This window comes from Cotesia glomerata, linkage group LG4 (assembly GCF_020080835.1).
Source record: "Cotesia glomerata isolate CgM1 linkage group LG4, MPM_Cglom_v2.3, whole genome shotgun sequence".
In the NCBI taxonomy this organism is placed as follows: Eukaryota; Metazoa; Arthropoda; class Insecta; order Hymenoptera; family Braconidae; genus Cotesia; species Cotesia glomerata.
In genome coordinates, this window is record NC_058161.1 from 1,078,875 (window position 1) to 1,106,038 (window position 27,164).

The 27,164-nt window shown below is 26.2% G+C and overlaps 1 protein-coding gene across 1 annotated transcript in view; it reads right to left on the reverse strand.

Annotated features, from left to right (window-relative positions):
* Window positions 1–5,556: 5,556 nt before the first annotated feature.
* The window catches only part of LOC123263202 (GATA zinc finger domain-containing protein 14-like), a 53,860-nt gene continuing 32,252 nt past the window's right edge, over window positions 5,557–27,164 (reverse strand). Inside the window, exons 2-3 of the mRNA XM_044725772.1 lie at window positions 9,530–9,535; window positions 5,557–5,963 (exon numbers count right to left, since the gene is read on the reverse strand). Of these exons, the coding sequence (XP_044581707.1) occupies window positions 5,608–5,963; window positions 9,530–9,535 (362 nt within the window). The 3' untranslated portion in view covers window positions 5,557–5,607. The remainder of the gene's footprint in view (window positions 5,964–9,529; window positions 9,536–27,164) is intronic.

Here is a 27,164-nt window from a genome sequence, read left to right on the forward strand (position 1 = left end):
TAAGAAAATAATCTAGATTATTAAAAGAATAATTAAAAGACCTTGTATCTTGTGAAATTTTGACATTTTTAAAGATATAAGCTCATCCCGATGTTACTCTCATCAAGACCTTTCATTTGAGTACCCACATCGATTTTTCATATATTTTATATATTTATATATATTATATATATATATATATATATATATATATATATATATATATATATATATATATATATATTTATGAAAAATATGTCAAAAATGCATGTGGGTACTCAAATGAAAGCTCTTGATGAGTGTAACATCGGGATGAGCTTATATTATTATAAATGTCAATATTTGAGAAAGTACAGTGCAATTTATCATAATTAAGAAATTACCTTGCATCTTGTGAACTATTGATATTTTTGAAGATATAAGCTCATCCCAATGTTACACTCATTAAGACCTTTCATTTGAGTACCCACATCAATTTTTCATATATTTATATATATATTATATATATGTATATATGAAAAATATATAAAAAATTGATGTGGGTACTCAAATGAAAGTTCTTGATGAGTGTAACATCAGGATGAGCTTATATCTTTAAAAACGTCAATATTTAAGAAAGTACAGTGTAATTTAACAAAATTCATTATTTAATAACGCAAAATTTTATTTATTTATAGTTCACAAGTCACGGCAGTCACATAGTGACTGCAAGGTTGCTAATTTATTCCAAAACCCAAAAGAGATTTTTATTAAAACGTCGAAGGAAATTCTATAAATAATTTTTTAAGCTCAAAAAAAAATACTTAACTCAAGATAAATTTCTTAATTTAATAATGTTAATTTTCTGGCTTTTCAAAAATAATTTAAAATTTACTCTTGAGTGGATTCGAACCCTGCTCTCGCCGAGCGGTTAAGAAAGAGCGATACTACTTAGCCGTCGCAGCTTAAGCTAACTAAATTTGAATTTAATTACACCTCTTGTTTAGAATTCTTTTATTTCTTACTTTAAAATATTTAATTATTAAAAATTAATAAAACTTTTCAATAAAAATCTTTAATGCCAATAAAATAATTTTATTTTTTCTCTATAAAATTTTCTAAAGCGAAAATATTTTTTATTTATTTATTTGTAATATAAAATGTAATGTTGGTAATAAATCAGACAAATCGGCATGTCGGTAGCCATTTAATTTACTTTAACAAACTAAATCGTGCATGGCTGTTGTGTTATGTTCATGTTAGATTAGACAGCAGCCTCAGCTCAACATTGTTCTTGTTTATATCAAGAATAATACTTTAACCGGAGAATAATAGGAAAGAAAAGAGAAAACAGAGACAAAAGTCGGACCTAAGAGCAGCGGTGTGCTATGGTATATATTTTCTCATATTATACTATCTGTTGGTGGCTGACAGAAACACCGCGACAGACAGAAGCGCGAGGCTGTCACACCCGTTGCGATCCTAATCTGACAAGGACATATTGAACGGAGTTGAGTATTGGGTATATTATTATACATAGACCAGTATGTAGTGTCTTATATGTTATAGCTCACCTACTCACCTTTTGTTTTATATATTTATGTTTCAATCGATTGTCCTTCTCTCAAAGTCTCCGAGTTCTGCTGATACCATATCACAGTATGTACTTGATATTGTATAATTTATTTGCTCTACACAGTACACACTGGGCCTCTACTTGCGACCAAGATTAATTATTACTCAACAGCTGAGGACATTTCCATACATTCGGACGGTCTTTCAACCCCTTAAGTCTTCTCCAAGAGATTTTTATCGTCGATTCGCTTTTTTATTAATATATATTCTAGGTTTAAGATGAGATTTTTTAACTTCCCGCTACGAAAATCGAAGATTTTCAAAAATCGGGAAGTTATTGGTTTCACCCCGTTTTGCAAAAATCGAGTTTTCATCAGATCTCGACGTTTGAAGGTCACAGGAAGCTTCCCTGACTGTCCCCGCGAGGTTGTCACGGTGTCTGTATGTATGTGTGTGTGTGTGTGTGTGAAAGTATGTAAACCGCTTATAACTTTTGAACGGCTTGACCGATTTCATCGCGGTTGGTGCCATTCGAAAGGGCTTGACCAAACTTAGATTCTAAAAACTATTTGGACCGATTCAGATCAATAGATTTTGAGAAATCGTAAAAAAACTGAAAAAAAAAATTTTTTTAAATGTGGTTTTTTTGGAATAACTTTTAAACGGCTTAAAGGTTCAATTCCAAAAACTAATCAGCTCTTAACCTCAAAAAACCACGTCGATCGCCACCAGTCCGGTCAAAATCGGTTGATTCGTTCGAGAGATATCGTGAACGAAAGAAAACAGAAAAAAGTGTTTTTTCGGAATAACTCCGAAATTTCTAGCGCGATCAATTCAAAATTTAAGATTCTTTGTGAGGCTTGAAAAACTGCATCGAATGCTGCCAACTGCGTGAAAGTCGGTTTATTCATTCAAAAGTTATTGCGGTTTAAAAATTCAAAAAATAGTGTCATCAAATCCCTATCAGACTTTCGAGCTCGAAGAGCTCAAAAGCATAGGATAACAATCTCTTTGAGCTTGGAGAGCTCAAAATAACCCATAATTTGTATTTTTGAGCTCGAAGAGCTCAAAAACGTCATTGGTGCAATTTTAAGCGCCTAAGTATGGAATTAGCGGGAAGTTGCAGGGATGGCCTTCAGGGTCAACCGTTTTCCTAATTTTTTTATTATTAAAATATTAAGCTTTATCATTTAATTATAATAATAATAAATTCTTAAAATTGTCGCCATTAATATTTATTAGTTTTTTAAAGCTTATTATTATTATTTTGGCTAAAGAATTAGGGAAAATTGGTAAGGACTTTTTTTTGTAAGAAATTAAATTTTTCTACAAAAAATGTCTTATAAATTTTCCGTATCGTCAAAATTTAGTCTAGAATTTTGAATTTTAGATCGAATAAAAATTTTTTTTAATTTCAACTTGAACCAAAAATTATTTCTCAATTTATTTTTGATAATCTGGCTAAAAGATAATAAATTTAAAAATTTATTTTTAGGGAATTAAATTTCATATAAAAAATGTCTCATTTTTCCGTTTCTTCAAAATTTAACCTAGAATTTTGATTTTAAAATTTTATAAAGAAATTTTTTATTTATTTATTTCAAATAAAAATTTTTTTATGACTTATTTTTGATATTCTGGCTAAAGGATTAGAGATATTGTTAAATTTTGCGACCAGGTGTAATTTTTCCATATCTTTAAAATTTAACTCAGACTTTTGATTTTTAAATCATTTAAATAATTTTTAAAATTTTAACTTTAATCAAAAATTAGTTTTCAACTAATTTTTGATATTTTAGCTAAAGGATAGTAAATATATAAAAATTGATAAAGACCTTTTTTGTAAGAAATTAAATTAAAAAAAAAAAATTACCTAATTAATTTTTCATATCTTCAAAATTTAATCTGAAATTTTGATTTTTTAATTTTATAAAAAAAATTTTTTAACTTCAATTTTAATCAAAAATTTTATTATAACTTATTTTTAATATTTTGGCTAAAGGATAAGAAATATCAATATTGATAAGGACTTTTTTTATAGGAAAAATTTACTAAAAAAAAAGTTTCTTATAATTTTTCCGTATCTTCAAAATTTGACCTAAAATTTTGATTTTTAAATCACAAACAATTTTTATAATTTTAACTTGAATCAAAACTTATTTTTAAACTTATTATTGATATTTTGACTAAAAAATAAGGAATATAAAAATTGATAGGGACCTTTTTTGTAGAAAATTAAATTTACTTCAAAAAATTATAATTTTTTTGATATTTTAAAAATTTAACATAAAATTTTTTTTTATAAATTTTTTACTATCAATTTCAATAAAAATGTTTTACGGACTTTATATCAATATTTTGACAAAAAAATCAAAGATATAAAAAAATTGATAAGGTTTTTTTTTTTTTGTAGAAATTTAAATTGTTCTTATTTTTAATTTTTTTAAAATGTTTTTTCAATATTTTCAAAATTTAACTTAAAATTTGATTTGTAAATTTTTTTGATGAATTCTTTAGTTCTGGCAAAAGGATAAGAGATATAAAAGAATTTATAAGGACATTTTTGTAGAAAATAAAATTTTTTTTTTTTATGTTTTTTGTATATTTTCAAAATTTACCTTAAAATTTTAATTAAAAAATTTTTTAGTTTTAAATTAAATAAATATTCTTAATCTCTAAAAATTATCATCACTATTCAAAATATCAAATTAATAATTAAATATTAAATACACTAACTGTAAAATAATTTATAAATAAAAATATGTATAAGGAGGATTAAATAAATAAATAAAAAAAAATAACCAAATAAATCTTGGGAATAATTAATTTAATTTATATATGTTAAATAATCTTACATACAAATGGTTATTCAACACATTAAATAACTCGTTTTTTTTTTTAAATTAAATACCTCAAAATTTATAATCCATATTAATAATTTACAGTTGATTAATAAATTTATTCGAATATATATCAAGGCATAAAATAAATAATAATGTAAATTTTTATACCAATAATTTTTATTATTATTTTTATCTTCAAACAGTCTATAGGTAACACTTAAAAACTATCGGGTATTTACAAGTCGGTAATTTTCATTTGGATCACATTTACATTCATTCATTTCTCAATATATATATTTATATTTAAATATTTACCATTTTAATAATTATAATTAACATTTCTTTTAAATTTAATCTCTATTGCACACTCTGCAATCTCTATTAATTTATTTTACATATTTTTCAATAATAATAATAATAATTACAGAAAAAAAAAATTAATAATTAATTTTTCTGTAAAAACGATGAAAAAAATGGCACGTGATAATTTAATTAATTATTAATCGGTTTAATTAATTTTTAAATAATTTAAAATTTTTCGGGGAAGCGCATGTACTTGTACTTTCAACTATACACAATAATAATTAATTAATTAATTAATAAATACAGAAATTAATTAAAACAATAATTTAAAATTTAAAATTACCAAAACGGACAAAATTTGTACATGTGACACTTAATTAATTAATTAATTAATTAATAATATAAATTAATTAAATAATTAATAATAAAAATTAATTAATTAATTAATAATAAAAATTAATTAATTAATTAATAATAAAAATTAATTAATTAATTAATAAAAATTAATTAATTAATTAATAAAAATTAATTAATTAATTACTAATAAAAATTAATTAATTAATTAATAATAAAAATTAATTAATTAATAATAAAAATTAATTAATTAATTAATAATAAAAATTAATTGATTAATAATAAAAATTAATTAATTAATGATAAAAATTAATTAATTAATTAATAATAAAAATTAATTAATTAATTAATAATAAAAATTAATTAATTAATTAATAATAAAAATTAATTAATTAATTAATAATAAAAATTAATTAATTAATTAATAATAAAAATTAATTAATTAATTAATAATAAAAATTAATTAATTAATAATAAAAATTAATTAATTAATAATAAAAATTAATTAATTAATTAATTAATAATAAAAATTAATTAATTAGTTAATAATAAAAATTAATTAAAGGACTTATAGTCACTTGGCCTGGAGCTCGGCGGCCTGTTCCTCTTCTTCTTTGCTGAGAGGAACAGTCGAGTGGTTGTACAGCCCCTGGGCCATCAGCTGGAGCGCGAGGGGGTTCTTCTGGCCGCTGGCCTTTTTGATTTTCGCGCGCTTGTTCTGGAACCAGATTTTTATCTGCGCCTCGTTGAGCCCCAGGTCGCGGGAAAGCTGCTGCCGTCGCCGCTCGGTGAGGTACCGGTTCTCCGCGAACTCCCGCTTCAGCCTCGCTAACTGTTCCCCGCTGAAAGCCGTTCGCGGTCGCTTTTCCTCAGGGGTGTTCCCCGTGGGCCGAACTTCGTTCGTTCTTTTCACTCTTCTCGTTCGCGGACCTGCAGAAAATAAAATAAGGGTTTTTGGGTTAGAAGGTGGAGAAAAGATTTTTAATTCATTTTTGATATGTAAAATTGGGATTTTTGGTTTTTGGATAATAATTTAGAGAATTTTTTGAAATAATTGCATGAAATTTGGTTTCATTGGAAAAAAGATTGAATTTTTTACGAATTTTGGTTCATATAAAATTTTTCTAAACCCAATAATTACAAATTTATAACTAAATTTGTATCTATAATGAAGTTACCAAAATTTTTGGTCATTTTAGCTTAATTTAGTTGATAATTTAGGTAATTTTGAATATAATTGGATCAAATATGAGATTAATAGAAAGTGGATCAAATTTTGGTTCTTTAAAATTTTTTTTTAAACTCAATTTTTAAAAAATAATAACTAAAATTCTAGATATAATGATACTGTTATAATTTTTGATCATCATATTTTTGATTTCAGCCATATCTCAGACAATTTTGGATAAAATATGGTATCTTTTGAAGGAGGATAAAATTTTCTACAACTTTTGACTCTTAGAAATCTATTCCAAACCCAATATCTACAACATAATAACTAAAATTCTAAGTATAATGATATTATTACGATTTTTGATCATTATATTTTTGATTTCAGCCATAAATCAGCTAATTTTGGACAAAATTAGAACAAATATGACATTTTTGGAAACAAGAGCAAATTTTCTAGAACTTTTGACCCTTGATAAAATTTTTATAACTCTAAAATCTAAAAATTTGTAACGAAAATGCTATCTATAATGAAGTTATCGAAATTTTTCATCATTTTAATTTGATTTAGTTAATAACTTAGCTAATTTTCAAGATAATTTTAGCCAAACTTGGATTAAACATGACATTATTGGAAAAAGGGTCAAATTTTCTACAATTTTGACTTTAAAATTCTTTCTAAACCAAAACTTACAAATTAATAACCAAAATTCTTAATATAATAATACTATTACGATTTTTAATCATTACATTTTTTATTTCAGCTATAACTCAGGTAATTTTGGGCAAATTTGGATCAAATATGGTGTCATTGGAAAGAGGATCAAATTTTCTACAACTTTAATTCTTCTAATTCCAAAATTTACAAAATTATATCCAAAATTCTATCTACAACAAAACTATCATAATTTTTGATCATTATATTGTTGATTTCACCTATAACTCAGCTAATTTTCAACATCATTGGATCAAATATGACATTTTTGGAAACAGGATCAAAATTTCTACAACTTTTCTTCTTCAAAATTTTTCTAAACCCAAAATTTAATCAAAATTCTATCTATAATGACACTTATACTATTTTTGAACATTAAATTTTTGATTTCACCAATAACTCAGCTAATTTTCACCATAATTGAATTAAATATGACTTTTTTAGAAAGAGGATCAAATTTTCTACAACTTTTGACTCATAAAATTTTTCCAAGCTTAATATTTGCAAAAATGTAAGTAGAATGAAATAAACTATCAATTTTGACTAAAATAAAAATTAAAGTTAATTTATTTGTCAATCCGCCGTCCACTTTCACACTTCCTACCTCAATTCCCGCCCCTCTAACTGATGAATTAATTCGTCAGAAAAACGTAGCCAGTAAAAGGCCAAAGCCTGACTCAAAAAATATAAATAACTCAATACTGAATATATCTTATCATTATTATCATTCATGAGCCCAAGACATATAAAGCATATAAAGTGTATAAAGTGAATCTTTATAAGGATTTAAATATTGTCTTGACAGATCGTGGGCATAAACAAGCAATACCCACTTAATAATACTTATAACTGGTGTATATGTATATAAGTTATGTGTAAGGAATGATTAATGACCGCCTGACACTTATCCATTTCTTCAGACACCATTTTTAGATGAGGTCAAATCAATATACCCAACAGTGAAAAGCTGGCAAACTTTTAACTTGTTTATACCGATCGCTAACAAATGTATAAATATATGTAATGAGCGGGAACAAGTTGAGGATAATTACTGGAGTTACGCACCCCAGCTCAGAATTTAAGCCGTCTCAGTCTCGAAGATTGGAAACCCGAAGTGAGGAAGGGTGCCTCGAAACCAATAACGTCAAGACGTTTGTCCGTTGCCTTCTAACGACTGACGGATCTTGCATACCAAAGACTCTACTCTAGACTACTCTACTCTACCACTCTAGTCGACTGCATTTGCTATTACTAGTACTATTGTTATTACTCTACGTCTCATCTCGTCTCCGACCACTAATTTCATTACTAAGTTAGACGTAACTACGTCACGAGTGACAAATTACTTTGAAAAATTTTTAAATTTGAGTTTAGAAAAAAATTCAGTTTTTTTTTAAGAAAAATTGAGTTTTTGGAAAAATCAAAAGTTTATATTTTAGTTTTTGGACGAATCAAAAGTTTATATTCTTTTGTAAGTGAAATAATTGATTTTTTGAAGAAATCTAAGATGAATTTTTATGAAAAATTGATAACAAATTTTTTGGAAAAATTAAAAGTTCAAATTTTTAACTAATCTAAAGTTTGTATTTTTTAATGTGTGAAAAATAATTATTTTGAAGGAATTAAAGATGAATTTTAATGGAAAAATTAATAAAACAGTTTTTTAAACAAGTCAAAAGTTAATTTTTTGGATAAATTTAAAGTTTACATTTTTTAATAAGTTAAAAGTTAATTTTTTGAAGAAATCAAAAATGAATTTTTATGAAAAATTAATAACAAATTTTTTTAACGAATCAAAAGTCAATTTTTGGGACAAATTTAAAGTTAACATTTTCTTTTAGATGCCAAAAATTTAATTTTTTACGGATTAATGATGAATTTTGATGAAAAAATTGATAGAAAAATTTTCAAAGAAGTCAAAAGTTAACTTTTTGGACAAATCGAAAATTTCCATTTTTTAATGAGTCAAAAATTGATTTTTTGAAGAATTCAAAGATGAATTTTAATGAAAAATTAATGTAATAATTTTTTAAACAAATTAAATGTTAATTTTTTGGAAAAATCAAAAGTTTACATTTTTTAATGGGGCAAAAATTGATTTTTTGAAGAAATTTTGGGTGAATTTTGATGGAAAAAATCGAAAATATGAATTTAGGAAGAATTTGAAGATAAATCTTGAGGTAAAAAACAAAAAAAAAATTTTTAAACCGAGCGAATCAATTGTTTTGGAGAAATTGAGATTGATCTTAATAGAAAAATCAAAAACTAATTTTTTTTGAACAAATCAAAAGGTCTTTTTCTTTTTTTAATCATAAATTAATTTTTTTTAACTAATTGGACTCCATTTTTTGATAAAATAAGCAAATTCACCTTTTGAACTTACCAAAAATTCATTTTATGAAAAAATTAAATATTTATTTTCATAGAAAAATAAAAAACATATTTTTTCAACAAATCAAAAAGCATCTTCTTTAACAAGCTAAGAATTTAGTTTCCAAATAAATAGAAAAACCAAAAATTCAAAAATATAGTTAAATAAACTTAGCCAAAACTGATTTGAAGAAATCCTAGAGTTGATCCATAATTTGAGCAATGGAGTTGTTGTACTTACTTCGTCCTGCAACAAAAAAAAAAAATTAATTAATACAAATCTTTTTATTACCATCAATACAATTTAAAGATTTTGGGTTGATCTCAAAGAAAAAAAGGCTTAAGATTCATAATCTCTCTTAATTACCTAAAAAAAAAAAAAAAAAAAAAAAAAAAATGAAATATAACAAAAGTAATTAACTATAATAAGGTCCAATTAATTAGCGAAGTTTTAGAAAAATAAAATCCGGCCGTGTTTAATTATTGAATTAACAGAGACATTTATAAGTTTATTTTTGAGTGGAGGGCCAGCTAAGCTATAATGATTATTATAAAGTAAAAATGAGCGGTGGAGTTTGTCTGATCAAAGCGGCCTTTATTAGCCTATTAGGGGCGTAGAAACAACTCATAAAAGTATAAATTGAATTCCCGTTTAGTGCTGGCACAGTCTCCTTGCTAATCACCAGTCTTTAGAGCGAATCGCCGGAAAAAAGCCAAACAAAGACCAACAGAACAGAAACCAAAAGATCCATGATCCATGATCTACGATCCATGATCCATCCGGCTAAAAATAACTAATACAACATTTTAAAAATAAACGAGCTAAATGATTCGCACGGTCGAATGACGCCTGGGCAGTTCATTAGTTCATTAGCCTGACCCCGACCCGACCTCCGATCTCGGAATATTTTTTTTCACCATCGACCAGCCTATCGATTACTCAAACTCGCCTATCCATTTAATAGATTTATAATGTCATATTTAAATATAAAAATATATTTTTTTATCGTGTTGATTTAAATTAATCGCAGGGAAGTTTACGTCCCGAGTTGACGTTAAATAATAAATAAATACTTGAAGATGCTTTATTATTACAAGCTCTTGATCCGCGTGCTCGATAAATAAACATTTAAACTTCCTTCCGTTGGGAAAACACGTGGTATTTAAGCTTGAATTATAGTTTGGGTGGATAGAGCTCATATGATACGGGCGAAAGGTAACGGACGGAAAAATTCATTTTACTCGCACCTGATAATATTTTTTGAATATTTTTATTTATTGCAAGTGATAATTAATACGCTTTTGCATACCCGCAGGCTTTTGATTATTAATTACTGGGGGGCTTGTGATTAATTGATTGTAGCTGGTAATGATAAGGATAATTAGAAAAATATCAAATACTCTGTAAAAACACTATATTTTTGATTTTGGTGATAATTTTTGGGAATTTTTGACATTATTGGGTACAATGGGGTTTCTTTCAAAGAAAATTCAATTTTCTACAAGTTTTGATGCTTATAAATTTTTTCTAAGCCTAATATTTACAAAGATATAACGAAAGTGCTATCTATAATGACATTATTATAATTTTTGATCATTATATTTTTGATTTTGCTGATAACTAAGCTAATTTTCAATATAATTGGATCAAATATGACATTATTAGAAAGAGGATCAAATTTTCTACAAATTTTGACTTAAAAATTTTTTCTAAACCCAATATTTACAAAGTAATAACTAAAATTCTAAGTGTAATAATACTGTTACGATTTTTGATCATTATATTTTTAATTTCAACCATAACTCAGCTAATTTTGGACAAAATTAGAACAAATATGACATTTTTGAAAACAAGAGCAAATTTTCTAGAACTTTTGACCCTTGATAAAATTTTTATAACTCTAAAATTTAAAAATTTGTAACGAAAATGCTATCTATAATGAAGTTATCGAAATTTTTCATCATTTTAATTTGATTTAGTTAATAATTTAGCTAATTTTCAACATATTTAGCTCAAATAAGACATTTTTGGAAACAGAATCAAATTTTCTCCAAATTTTGATTTTTTATAAAATTTTTATACTTCTAAAATTTACAAAAGTTACAACGAAAATATTATTTATAATGAAACTATTATAATTTTTGATCATTACAGTTTTGATTTTGTCGATAACTTAGCTAATTTTCAACAAAATCGAACCAAATATAGTATCATTGGATAAAGGATCAAATTTTCTACTTTTGATTCCTTCAAATTTTTTCTAAACCCTATATTTACATAGTTATACTTAAAATTCCATCTATAATGGAATTATCATAATTTTTTACCATTATATTCTTGATTTCATCAATAACTCATCTAATTTTCAACATAATTGGATAAAAAATAACATTATTAGAAAGAAGATCAAATTTTCTACAACTTTTGATTCTGGTAAATTTTTTCTAAACCCAAATTTTCAAAGCTATCCCTAAAATTCTCTCTATAATTAAATTATCATAATTTTTGATCATTATACTTTTGATTTCACCAATAATTCAGCTAATTTTCAACATAATCATATCAAATATGACATTATTGGATAAAGGATCAAATTTTCTACAACTTTTGATTCTCTAAAATGTTTTTTAAACCCAATATTTACAAAATTGTTACTAAAATTCTATCTATAATGAAATTATCATAATTTTTGATCATTATATTTTTGATTTCACCAATTTGGACAAAATTAGCTCAAATAAGACATTTTAGGAAACAGGATCAAATTTTCTATAAATTCTGGTTCTCAAAAAATTTTTCCAAAATTTCTCTGTCCAATAAACCAATTGCAACTTAAAACTCTCAAATTTCCTCCTTATATCTCTGCGAGCACATACTAACAGACAATTCTAAAAATAGCCTTAATCTAAATTCCTTGCGATTGTCATTCAAGCCCGAGACATTAAAAGATTGTGATTTGAGTAGCGTTATAAATGACAACATAATAATAACGGTGATAGGCTTATTAGCCAGTATGATGATTACACATTGAGCAGCAGAGCGGAGCAGACATCACCCAATAAGTCAGGGCTCCTCCATATCAGCTCTGAAGTGAGTAATTCAAGCAATAACTCAGATGATTCGTACATACTCGGTATCAGTGTTCACAGTCGGTGGTCCCGTTGACGAAACAATGAATTTACTTCATAAATCTCAATTCCGTCCTGCCCACCGCCCAATTAAAAATGATCTTCGAGGCGACCACCCTGGCTGCTATCTGGTGTGTTATAGCCGAGACATTTGCTTACCAGGAGTAAAAGTAGAAGTAGAAGTAGAAGTGATTATTCCTTTCTGCTCCCGCTAGTAGCCAGTCGCTACTCTGTTCTCTGTTCTCTACAATGATCTCTCTGCTCTCTAATACCAAAAGGACACTCAGTTTTATATAATCAGTACAAAACGGTAGAATCAGCTGGACCGGACGGATTCTGGTCCATACCATCGGGACAAGACCGTTACCCGAAATTTTGATAATCACCAGCTAAATCTCTATATTATAGTATATATTATGTATCTTGTGAAACTTATGAATAGAATCCGAACTAATGGACTCGATTAGCCGCCTAGCTACGATCCGACAATTATTATCATGATCGAGATGATCCAAACCGTGATTACAAAGACCAGTAGTCCAAAAGTACAAGATCTACTGGGTAGATTCATTATGGACCTGATTCATTATAATATATTAATACTCTAATTAATAGCTCAATTTCCACCTCTTTCTGGGATTCGGGAAGAGGAATTCGCAACCTCATCATCATTTGGGATGTAAAAGACGTTCCCATATCGGGTGGCCCCAAAATCTGAACGAATGTCGGGCCATGTCAGGCCTGAATAAAATTAGCGCCAAGTATAAATATTTAATTTAAATATTTTAACTTCGCAGATAGCGAGCGTGTGGGTGATCGGAATTAAGAGATTTGCTAGTAAGTTTTGATTGGGATTTTTGGTATTGAGGTTCGAGTCGTTTAAAGGAAATTTTAAAGCTGTTAATTAAGTTTTTGGAGGTTTATGGTGAGATATAGGTGAAAGAAAAGTTTTATTTTTGTAATTTTGGATTTTCGGAGGTTTTTTGCAATTTTTTCCTATGGAACATTTTTTACTAGTTCAATATTTACAAAGTTATAACGGAAATTCTAGCTATAAATATACTATCACAATTTTTGATCATTATATTTGTGATTTTCATGAAAACTAAGCTAATTTCCAACATAATAGGATTAAATATGACATTATTAGAAAGAAAATCAAATTTTCTACAACTCTTGATTCTTTAAAATTTTTTCTTAGCTCAATATTTACAAAACTATAACCAAAATTCTATCCATATTGAAGCTATCATAATTTTTGATCATTATATTTTTTATTTCAACGATAAATAAGCTAATTATTAACATAATTGGCTTAAATATGACATTTTTGGAAGGAAAATCAAATTTTCTACAACTTTTGATTCTTCAAAATTTTCTCTAAGCCCAATATTTACAAATTTATACTAAAGATTATCTATAATGAAACTATCATAATTTTTGATGATGAAATTGTTGATTTCAACGATAAATAAGCTAATTATCAACATAATTGGCTCAAATATAACATTATTGGAAACAAGATCAAATTTGCTACAATTTTTGATCCTTATAAAATTTTTCTAAGCCTAATATTTACAAATTTATACTCAAAATTCTATTTATAATGAACCTATCCAAATTTTGGATCATTATATTTTATATTTTGCCGATAATTAAGCTTATTTTCACCATATTTATACCAAATATTATATCATTGGATAGAAGATTAAATTTTCTACAACTTTTAACTCATATAAAATTTTTCCAAACCCAATATTTACAAAATTATACTTAAAATTTAATCTATAATGAAACTATCATAATTTTTGATCATTATATTATTGATTTCACCGATAACTCAGCTAATTATCAACATAATTAGCTCAAATATGACATTTTTAGAAACAGGATCAAATTTTGACCTCTACAAAATCTTAAAAATTCTAAAATTTACATAATTATAACTAAAATTCTATCTATAATAAAACTATCCAAATTTTTTGATTATATTTTTGATTTCACCTATAACTCAGCTAATTTTCAACATAATTCGATCAAATATGACATTTTTGGAAAGAGTATTAAATTTTCTACAACTTCTGATTCTTTAAATTTCTTTTGAACCCAATATTCACAAAATTCTATTTATAATAATATTCTTACGATTCTTTGTTATTCTTCCTTAAAAATCAAAGCAAAAAATCCTAAAATAAAAATCCCGTATTCACTTGCATCAATAAATTTTCTTTTGCAAATCACCAATATAATAATAATAATTAAGCTGTCTTATATCGTCGAATATTTATCATGTTAAAGCTGATGCTCTCTATATTATAGTTCAATAACGATATATCTATAATAATAGTTCGCGTGAGTTTGTTGATAGGTTTAACAAGTTGTCAGACTCATCATGCTCATAACATGTACATATATATATATATACAACCCACAGCAGACCTTGCAAGCTATGCTACTGAACTTGCCATATGTTCCGACGCAAAATAAAAAACAAAATTCAATTTTTCTGGGCCGGAATTCGAAAGTCGGAATTTTTCTTTTTCCAGCATATAATTATTGTAATTATACTTTTGCGATATATCGATAATTAAATTATAAAAAATATATTTTGTATATTGATCCAATACAATGTTGTTGGTGAACAATATTTAGAATTATTTGCGTGTCAAAGAGCAATTATGCGGACTAAAACCACAACGAGGCTGCTGGGCCCCGGGGGGCTGACATTTTCTCTTCGGCTTCTCTTACTCTTACTCTTATTGTTGTAATTATAATTATTATTATTATTCAGCATTGTCGAGAATAAAAGTACAATTTTTGACAAAAGATTTTTCGGGCTAAAAGAAAGGTGGGTTATTATTTATTTTTACTCTGACAACCATGCAAATTTTTTCAATTGATTATTTTTCGGTAATTATTGTTATTATTTATGGCCTTTTTTCGTAATTGATAACGCGGTTTAAGGACTGTTAATTTTTATTTGAATTGTAGAGAGTGCAGAGTGTCGAGTGCATGAGGGTAGACGGATATTAAGCAAGTCTAAGGCTGAGCACCGCTACGGCCACACAAACGGCAAGCGGTGGCTCCAATTAAGCGGGCAACATTAATTTCTTAACCCACCCGGACGAAATGTTTCTACTTTAGCCACACACAATTTAAACTATCTTAGATACTGTGCAAATTTATTTACACGTTATTTTTTTATTTTTTTTGGAATAAATATTAATTTTTTTGATGATTTTTGGGAAATTTTATTTTATGTAAAATTTTTGAAATCAATATTAAGTTTTTTATGACTTATTATTGATATTTTTGCTTTAAAAAAATGTTTCTTATGTTTTTTTTATATTTCTCAAAATTTAATTTAAAATTTTGATTTTTAAATTTTGTAGATATTTTTTTTTTAGTTTTAATATTAATAAAAACTAGCAACCTTGCAGTCACTATGTGACTTCCGTGACTTGTTAAACTATAAATAAATGAAATTTTGCATTATTAAATAATTACTTTTGTTAAATTGTACTGTACATTCTAAATATTGACGTTTTTAGAGATATAAGCTCATCCCGATGTTACGCTTATCAAGAGCTTTCATTTGAGTACCCACATCAATTTTTCATATATTTTTCATATATACATATATATAATATATATTTTAAAGATATAAGCTCATCCCGATGTTATACTCATCAAGAGCTTTCATTTGAGTACCCACATCAATTTTTGATATATTTTTCATATATACATTTATGTAATATTTATAAATATATAAAATATATGAAAAATTGATATGGGTACTCAAATGAAAGGTCTCGATGAGTGTAACATCGGGATGAGCTTATATCTTTAAAAATGTCAATAGTTCACGAGATATAGGGTCATTTCTTGTTAATGTTAAATTACACTGTACTTTCTTAACTATTGCCGTTTTTAAAGATATAAGCTCATCTCGATGTTATACTCATCAAGACCTTTCATTTAAGTACTCACATCGATTTTTCATATATTTCATATATTTATATATATTATATATATGTATATATGAAAAATATATCAAAAATGCATGTGGGTACTCAAATGAAAGCTCTTGATGAGTGTAACATCGAGATGAGCTTATATCTTTAAAAATGTCAATAGTTCACGAGATATAGGGTGATTTTTTAGTGATGTAGCTAGAAATAGAGCATCTACTTTTATTGTAGGACATTAAATTGTCTAAAAAAAATATATTTTATAATTTTTTTGAAATTCACTCCAGAATTTTGATTTTGAAATTGCACGAATAAATTTATTATTGAGACTTGAATAAAAATTTTTCTAAAACTTAAAAGCGTCTGAGTGAAATAACTTAAAATAAAATCCGCGCATAAGCCTCAATAAAACGAATGAATGAATAAATAAAAATGATAATAACAATAATTAAACACAAAACAGCATGTGTGGTTATCGGCGATTAGCCATTCGCGTCGTATCCACGTTGTCGCATTCCGGGGAGCCATAAAGAAAAAAAATAATAAAAATATCTATATAACTTGTGACGTACCGATAAGTTAATATTATGTTTCTGCATCGTTATGCTGCCACGCAAGCCTCCATGCGTTTCCATATTCCAACATACAGTATTATATATTTATACATAAATATACATATGTTGTAAAGTTCCAGCGCTTTAATGCGATTCTCAAAGTTAAGATATTTCGTCGGGCATCTTGATAATGTGACAGGGTGCCCGGCTTGACCTCCCTTAAAATAAATTCCTAGCTCTTTGTCCGCCGTTAGAGAATCATTCGCGTCATCTTTCATCCAACATATTTTCCACTTAAACTTTTTTTTTTTAAACACCACGTTAAATTATTTTTATTAACTTTCATTGTGAGTCCGCTAAGATCTCTTAATAATATTTTCTGGCTCAAGAATCCAATCTCCATAAAACTGCTACCGTAGACAGTTTAATCGACTCAAACATTACGCCTTTTTACACTCTTACTAATATTTTTTATTTATTAATTACTAGCGTAACTTACTCAGCAATAACAAAAATTCAGCTATAATTTTAAATATTAAATTTTTTAATTTAATCATAATAATAATTTTTTTAAATTACTTTTTAAATAATTACTTTTGTTAAATTGCACTGTAATTTTTTAACTATTGATGTTTTTAAAAATATAAGCTCATCCCGACGTTACACTCATCAAGAGCTTTCATTTGAGTACCCACATGCATTTTTGATATATTTTTCATATATACATATATATAATATTTATATATAAATATATAAAATATATGAAAAATTGATGTGGGTACTCAAATGAAAGGTCTCGATGAGTTTAATGTCAGGATGAGCTTGTATCTTTAAAAATGTCGATATTTCACAAGATACAAGGTCATTTTGTAATTATATCAAATTGCACTGTTCTTTCTTAAATATTGACGTTTTCAAAGATATAAGCTCATCCCGATGTTACACTGATCAAGAGCTTTCATTTGAGTACCCACATTCATTTTTGATATATTTTTCATATATACATATATATAATATTTATATATAAATATATAAAATATATGAAAAATTGATGTGGGTACTCAAATGAAAGCTCTTGATGAGTGTAACATCGGGATAAGCTTATATCTTCAAAATAATCAATATTTCGCAAGATACAAGGCCATTTATTAATTACATTTCTACAAAAAAGATCCTTATAAATTTTTTCATCTCTTATCCTTTCGCTAGAATATCAATTTTAAGTCTTAAAATAATATTTATTAAAGTTTGATTTAAAAAACTTTAAAGATTAATTATGCAATTCTAAAATTTGGATAAAAAATTCCCAAAGCAAATAGACCCACTATTGAACGTAATAAATTACATCTGTAAATAAACGACGTGTGTTCCAGTCCATATATTTTTGAAGGCATAATAGCAGCTATTAGAGACGTAAACTAACCCGTAATAGACGACAGAGGATTCGTAGGAAGAAAACGAGGAAAGGGGGTATGGATGTAACTCGTTTGCGGTACTCGGCAATTATTAGGTAGTATCTCCTATCTCAAGCCGGAAATCGCTTAATTTCGAGCGCTAGCTCATGAGCCTCATGAGACTAGACCAGCTCCATTAAAGTCAGACTTCATTTTTCAGTCTAAGTGATAAGTGCTCAATTATAAATAATTATCATATGTCACGTGCTTATGAAGTAACATCTCCATAAATAGACGGAAAATTTCTCTAAATATTTATTCTTGGACTTTTTTTTTGTGTAATAAAGTGAACGAGCACCGTGTTGCAACACACGATAAGAGTGATAAGTACTTTTCGATTTGTCGAGTGTCAAAAGCGGTGAAAAATTTAACTAAAAGTACGATTGCGGTAAATAATATAATGTGTGGAGGAATTTAGCAATAACCCAGTTGCTTGCTAATTTATGGCTTGTCGGAGCGTAAAAAGAGAGAGAGAAAGAGATAGCAGACAGCTCGCTATATTGTAGATAATAATATGAGAAGTTCTTTAAGTATCACGTGTTATCTATAAGCAGTTATTAAAAATTAAAAATTAAAAAACTATAGCTCACCTCACCTTAATACGGTGGTGTGGCTTTTTTGTCAGAAATACGATACGTCAAAAACAGGATTTCAGTTTAACATATAAGTTAATCTCTTATATACGATCATGTATCTTCCTTCGGCTCTATTCGATGCTAGTATTAATATTATATTGTATATTGTAGTGTATACCTTTTGAGTTATACTATGACCCTCTTACTGTTTTATATTATGTATCGTACAGATTATATATATTGTAGATGACGAGCCTTACTCTGGTGACGATTATCGGGGATTAAATATTATTATATTATGAGACGCAACTTCTGAGTTTGGAATTTTTTTTAATAAGCATCTGCTTGCGGAATTTTTTTAATTTTTTTATGAATTTTTTAGTAAAAAGTTCAAAAAATTAGCTATAGAATCCATAAAAATTTTATTTAGAAAAAAATAGCCGTGAAATGGTCATCTATCCCCAAAAATAAATTTTTTATTAATATTAGTTCGAAAAAATTCCGATAGGCTGCGCATGGTCGCTAAATTCTCTCGCAACTAGACAGGTAAGTTTTAAGTATTTATATTAAAAAAAATTTTATTGTTATTGTTATTATAACTATCGAGAATTAAATATTATTATATTATAAGATACAACTTTCGAATTTGGAATTTATTTTTAATAAGCTTCTGTTTGCGGCATTTTTTAATTTTTTATAGAAAATTCAAAAAATTATTTGATGGAAAAATTAGCTATTGTGTCTATAAAAATTTTATTTAGGGACATTTATGGCCTTAATATGATCATATATTCCAATATATGATTTTTTTATTAAAATTAGTTCTAAAAATTTCCAACAGGTGGCGCATGGTCGCTAAATTATTTCGCTACTAGACAGGTAAGTTTTAAGTATTTATATTTAAAATGATTTTATTATTTTTATTATTAAAAAATTTGTTGTCTTTATATTAAAAATTCTTCAAGTCAAAATAATTTTATTTCTGAATAAATATTTATATTTATTTACATTGATAACATACTTTACTACAACATAATATAATATATTATTATACAATATATATATATATATATATATATATATATATATATATATATATATATATAATATATAAGCCGAACTGTAGAGAAGAGACTAGTCGACCACCGGAGTAGCCTTCGCCTCTCTACTCCATACTAGCATATGAAGAACTGCTCAGGATCCATCAAAGATTGATTTTTCTCAAGATTAAGATATACGTTTCATATGTATATTTATATTTATACCTACTATATCTATAATACATTTATATATTTATATGTATTTATTAACGGGTCGGACAGACGGACGGACAAGTGACGCTGTTACTAACAGAATAAAATTTTGACCCTGGTTGTTTGGGTTTTATAATATTATATATTGTATATTATATATCCAGTTGACTATTAAGAAATTAGTGAGATGATAGACCCGTCAATAAAGGGACGGATCACGGATCGGCGTGCCGCTGGCTCTAAAAGATGAATTATTATGAGACACGAGACAAAGATCAGTCTTGATTTTTTTTTTTTAAAAACGTCTCACGTTTTTCCCATCAAATATTTTTTAAAAAATTTTTTTAATAAAAAAAAAATTTTTATCGAAATTTTGGATTGATTTTTTTTTAATAAAAAAAAAAAATTTATTATCGAAATTTTGAATTGATTTTTTTTTAATAAAAATTTTTTAACAAAATTTAACAATAAAATTATTAAAAATAAATTGTTTCGTTCATCTAAAAAGTATCAATAAATAAAAAAATTTATCAAAATTTATTGAGTAGAATCCATTAAGAATTTAAGCGCGAGTGCTTTTGATGATTATACATTTTAATGTCAATATAAAAACTAAAAAAATGTAACCAGCGTATAAATTTAACGATTATTTTATTGCGCATAAAATGTTTGTTGCTACAAAATAAAAATATGTTTACACATTTCGCATTAATTTGAATGATCGCCTTTGAAGGATTTTTTTTCCTCTAAATCATAAATTCTCAAAAGTTATCTGACTCCGAGAAACTTGGTCCTTCGTTTTTAGTATAGACCCTCTATTAAATAAAAAAACTGTAACTAAAAATAGTTATTTGATATCTCAATAACAGGCACTTTGTCATTTTTGCCCCTCCTACTAGATTCTTCGAATTCTTTTTTAATTTTATAATTATGACCATATTAGCTCAGTAATCATAATCATAATAAGGAAGTTCTACAAAATTTCTTACGTTCACTAAAATTAGAAAGTAAATAATAATAATTAGAATAAATAATTTTCACAATTTTTTAGCCAAAATTTCTATCGGTTGTTAAATTTTGAAATTCTGGGCTAAATATTAAAGATACAAAAAAAATCATCAATTTTTCCCTATCTCTTATCTTTTAGCCACAATAACAATACTAAGTTTTAAAAAAAAATTTTCTCGACGAAATTTAAAAATCAAAATTTTCGGTTAAATTTTAATTTTAAAATTCTATAGAAAGATTTTTTAGTTTTGAGTTAAATTAAAAATTTTTTTGCAATTAATTATTGTTATTTTGGCAAAAAAATAAAAATTAAAAAAATTAATAAGAAATTTTTTTTTTGTAAAAAATAATAATAAATTAAAAACTCAAAAAAAAGGAACATGTTTCGCGAAATGAAGTGCAAAATAAGCGAACCCCGGAGGCAGCCAAAAAAATTTATCATTTCTACATAAATATGTTTATACATTTATACAATATAGACACTGATGTTGTGAGAGACGTGATGTAAAAAGTAAAATAAACGAAAAGTAAAATAAATAAAAGTAAAAAGAAGCTCTCGGCTGACCCATAAAAACGTCAAACTTCTCTTAACCTAGAGAAACGTCTTCATTAAGCGATCCAGAGTGGAGCCCCAGAGCTCAGCCCGTTATGCTCTTCCCTCCGTATCGCTTTTGGACCACTCAGCTACGTACACATACAGACTGATTTTACTTTATTTTATTCAGTTTGATCCGAGTATGAGTGAAGAAGCTCCTACTTATACTACACTTCTCTGAATCATCTTTAAATATCTTGTATCAACAAAAAATTTATTACTCACTGTGTGAAAAAAATTAACTCTCGAAGTTTTATTGTGTACTCAATCTGATACTCTTATATATTTAATATTAATATTTATGTCTTTTTTTGTTCAGACCATAACATGCTCCGAATTTTTCAATTTACAAATTAGACATTATATTTGTCGTAAATGATGTTACATTTTTTTTTTCTGACTTGCCAGTCAGTAAATTGCAGACTTAAAAGATGGAGTAATAATTAATTAAAGGGATAAAGTCTTTAATTTAAGACGATTTTATTAAATATATTTTTTATTACAAATTTTTTATTAAAAATTTTTTATTAAAAATTATTTATTAAAAATTTTAGAAAAATTTTTTATTAAAAAATTTTTACTAAAAATTTTTTATTAACAATTTTATTAAAAATTTTTTATTAAAAATTTTATTAAAAATTTTAGAAAAATTTTTTATTAAAAAATTTTTATTAAAAATAAATTAAAAAAAAAATTTTTTATTAAAAATAAATTTAAAAAAAAATTTTCTTAATGAATTAAAAATTAAAAATTCTGGGCTAAATTTTAAAAATACAAAAAAATTATGACATTATTTGTAGAAAATTTAATTTTTTTACAACAAAAGCTTTTTTTTTATCAATTTTATCGTTTTATTTTTTAGCCAATAATTTAAAAAAAAAATTAATATTGAAGTAAAATTAAAAAAAAAATAATTAAAGAATCTAAAAATTAAAATTCTAGTTTAAATTTTAAAAATTTGTTTGTATATTAAAGCGCAAATAAAGAGCCGTGTCCTTAATGCCTTGATAGCGATAAGTGTATTATTTAAAGGATCAGAAGCTGATGGGATGGATGTAACGTTTAAACGGTTTATTAAGAGTACGCGAGCTAAGTTAAGTTATATTGCACATTACACGTATCTATATATCTATACAAATGTGTGTTGTGTGTTGCGCCCGTGGCGAGAGTAAAGAGTAGAGAGTAAAAAGTAAAGAGTAAAGAGTAAAGAGTGTGCTCGTCAGAGTAAAAAATACCAGAGAGGGAGGGAGAGTGAATGAGAGAGTAGCAGGGTGGAGGAAGCAGGCGGACCACCCACACCGCGCCGCGGACCACCGTGATAGCCCACTGGCATACATTAGGCTCCTTTTGGACGAGCTATACTCCCCCCGAAACTATATCGTCCATTTTTGCAAATACTTTAGCTTCTAAGTCATTTTTGTGGATCTTAAGCTACCCTTAACAAATCTTGAGAAATTTCGTCACACCCCTACTGTAATTTTTTCCCGATAGGGAAAAAATTTATTAGAAAAATTACCAGTGTATTTTAATCTAGAGTTTTTATTTACTAATAATTAATTTAATCATAATAACTTTTGTTAAATTGCACTGTACTTTCTTAAATATTGACATTTTTAAAAATATAAGCTCATCTCGATGTTATACTCATTAAGAGCTTTCATTTGAGTACCCACATGCATTTTTGATATATTTTTCATATATACATATATATAACATATATTTTAAAGATATAAGCTCATCCCGATGTTACACTCATCAAGAGCTTTCTTTTGAGTACCCACATGCATTTTTTATATATTTTTCATACATAGATGTATGTAATATATATAAAATATATAAATATATGAAAAATTGATGTGGGTACTCAAATGAAAGCTCTTGATGAGTGTAACATCAAGATGAGCTTATATCTTTAAAAATGTCGATAGTTTACAAAATACAAAGACGTTTCTTAATTATATTAAATTGCACTGTACTTTTTTAACTATTGATATTTTTAAAGATATAAGCTTATCCTGATGTTACACTGATCAAGAGCTTTTATTCGAGTACCCACATGCATTTTTGATATATTTTTCATATATAGATGTATGTAATATATATAAAATATATAAATATATGAAAAATTGATGTTGATACTTAAATGAAAGGTCTTGATGAGTATAACATCGAGATGAGCTTATATCTTTAAAAATGTTAATAGATCACAAGATACAAGCTCGTTTCTTAATTATATTAAATTGCACTGTACTTTCTTAAATATTGACATTTTCAAAGATATAAACTCATCCCGATGTTACACTCATCAAGAGCTTTTATTCGAGTACCCACATGCATTTTTGATATATTTTTCATATATAGATGTATGTAATATATATAAAATATATAAATATATGAAAAATTGATGTTGATACTCAAATGAAAGGTCTTGATGAGTATAACATCGGGATGAGCTTATATCTTTAAAAATGTCAATAGTTCACAAGATACAAGGTCATTTCTTAATTATGTATTTAGAGATAGAGCATTACCTAATGCAGCCAAAATATTTATCATAATAAATTGACAATTGGTGCAAATGATATAAAACCTTGAAAAGGCACAAATAGATAACACATAAATAAATAAATTTTAATTTCTATTATTAAAAATTAATTAATCATTAAAAAAAATAAATTACTTTGTTGTGACTTAAAGAACAGTCGATTGACCCGAGCATTGACAGCTGATTTTGACAGCCAGTATTCTGAGCATCCCAGACCGGAGACTGTTAACATGCAATCTGTATAGTCGATTAAGTATACAGACATTTAATTTTATTATACATTTACGTTAGAGGGAGTCAGAGTGGGAGCCCTCCATGTGGACTGGAGATATGTAAGAGCATCTCTTAATGATGATTAACCTTCTTCGTGAGTCCATCAACCAAATGCCCTTGGCTAAAAAATGTCTTTCTTTTTTGTTTTATTGTTTGGTTTATTTCTTAACTTTTTGCTTTATTATTGATGCTAGATCTTTGGATTCCTCATTTCTCAGCAACCGCCAGCGGTTTGAGGGACGAGTATCATGGCCTACCCTCCGTCGGAGATTTAATCAGTGATCAAGATATTTTATTATTATTTAATAAACATTTCACACTTTCATTATTTATGAGTTTTGTTATTTATTTTTTTTTGAGGGGAATTTTAATAGTTGGGCTATTTTAATGATTCTACACTCATAAAAAAATTTATTAAGTGTTAATTAATTTATTTAATAAAAAAAAAAATTAATTAGTAATTTTTTAAATTAATAAAAAAATTTTTTTTTTATATTTCTATTTTTTAATTTTTATCAATATTTTCGGAGAAAATTACTCTTAAAAAATTAATTATTGCTAAATGATTAGAAGCAGCCCCTATTTAACCGACGTGTGGAGGTGCAATCATCGCACCGACAATAATTATTTTCCTTGAAGAAGCCTCCGAAGTACTTAGAGAGTAGCTTCTCTGTAATCATCTGGTACTATTGCCGCATAAGAGTACATTAAGTATAAAAGATAGAAGTTGAAGCAAATAATAATATTTGCGATGAAAAAGAAGAGGCTTGGCTCTATTGAATGGTACTTAGACATTACCGAGAGCAAGTAAAATGTACGTATCAATTAACAGTAGCAAGAAGGTATCCGTATAATTTTTCTTGCCTCTCCTTACTTTTTTACTTGGTATTCATTAACGCGTATATGGAACTGCTGCCGTGCAAGTTGGACATATCTCATCATTATTGTGGCTAGAACAAATGTTTAGCTGGTTAATTACTGTGAAATGAGAACATTATTATTCATCGCAATTAATGCCGGGATATATAAAATCATCCGTTTGTTGGTTGTTGTTTTACTAATTATTTGTTTTTGTGATTGTTCTCAGTTGGGAAAGCTTCTTTAGAACTACTCTAACTTGCCGGTCTCCAGGGAACTTTTCAATCAACCTTTTTTTTTGATAATTACCCGGCTTTCATTCATTTTTAGTCTATAATATTGATAAAAAAATTTGATGCATTTGCAATTTTGAAATTAATTAGATTGACCTCAAATTTTGGCTAAATGATAAGAGATACGGAAAATTGATAAGATCCTTTATTGTAAAAAATTTCCGACCAAAAATGTCTTATAATTTTTCCAAATTTAACTTAGAATTTTAATTTTAAAATTTCATAAAGAAATTTTTAAGTTTTTAATTTAGTCAAAATTTTTTTATAACTTATTTTTGATAAGAAGCTTGATAGAAGATTTAATTTCTAATTTAAGCTTTGTAGAATATTTAATTTCCTACAAAATGTTATTTATAATTTTTTAATATCTTCAAAATTAAACTTAAAATTTTGTAGATACATTTTTTAGTTTAATTTTCTATAAAAATGTTTTAAGGACTTTATATTGATATTTTGGCTAAAGAATAAGAGATGCAAAAAAATTGATAAACTGTTGATAGAAAATAAAATTTTTTACAAAAAACGTCTCATAGATTTTTTATATTTTCAAATTTCAACTTAAAATTTTAATTTTGAAATTTTGTAGATAAATTTTCTAATTTTAATTAAAAAATAATGTTTTAAGGACTTTGTATTGATATTTTCGCTGGAAAATAAGAGATACGAAAAAGTTGATGACTTTTTTTTCTAGAAAATTGAATTCTCTACAAAAAAAGTCTTATATTTATGATTTTTAAATTTTGTAGCCAAATTTTTGAGTTTTAATTTCAAAGAAAATGTTTTAAGGACTTTATATCGATATTCTGGCTAAAGAAAAAGAGATAGAAAAAAATTGACAAGGATCGTTCTTGTAGAAAATTAAACTTCCTAAAAAAGTCTTATTTTTTCTTTTTTTCAAAATTTAACCCAGAATTTTGATTTTTAAATTTTGTAGATAAATTTTTGAGTTTTAATTTCCAAAAAAATATTTCAAGGACTCTATATTGAGATTCTAGCTAAAGAAAAAAAGGTACAAAAAAATTGACAAGGATCTTTCTTGTAGAAAATTAAACTTCCTAAAAAAATGTTGTGATTTTTTCATATTTTCAAAATTTAACCCATAATTTTGATTTGTAAATTTTGAAGCCAAACTTTTTAGTTTTAATTTTAATAAAAATGTTTTAAGGACTTTAAATTGATATCTGGCTAAAGGATAAGAGATAAAAAAATTAATAAGAAGATTTTTTGTAAAAAAAAAATGTCTCATGTTTTCAAAATTTAACCCAGAATTTAAAGCATAAATAATTTGATATTAAATTGTAATGTGAATTGTAATAAAGAGCGATGTAATATGGGAACAAAGTCAACTACAAAATAGTAAAGTCTGGA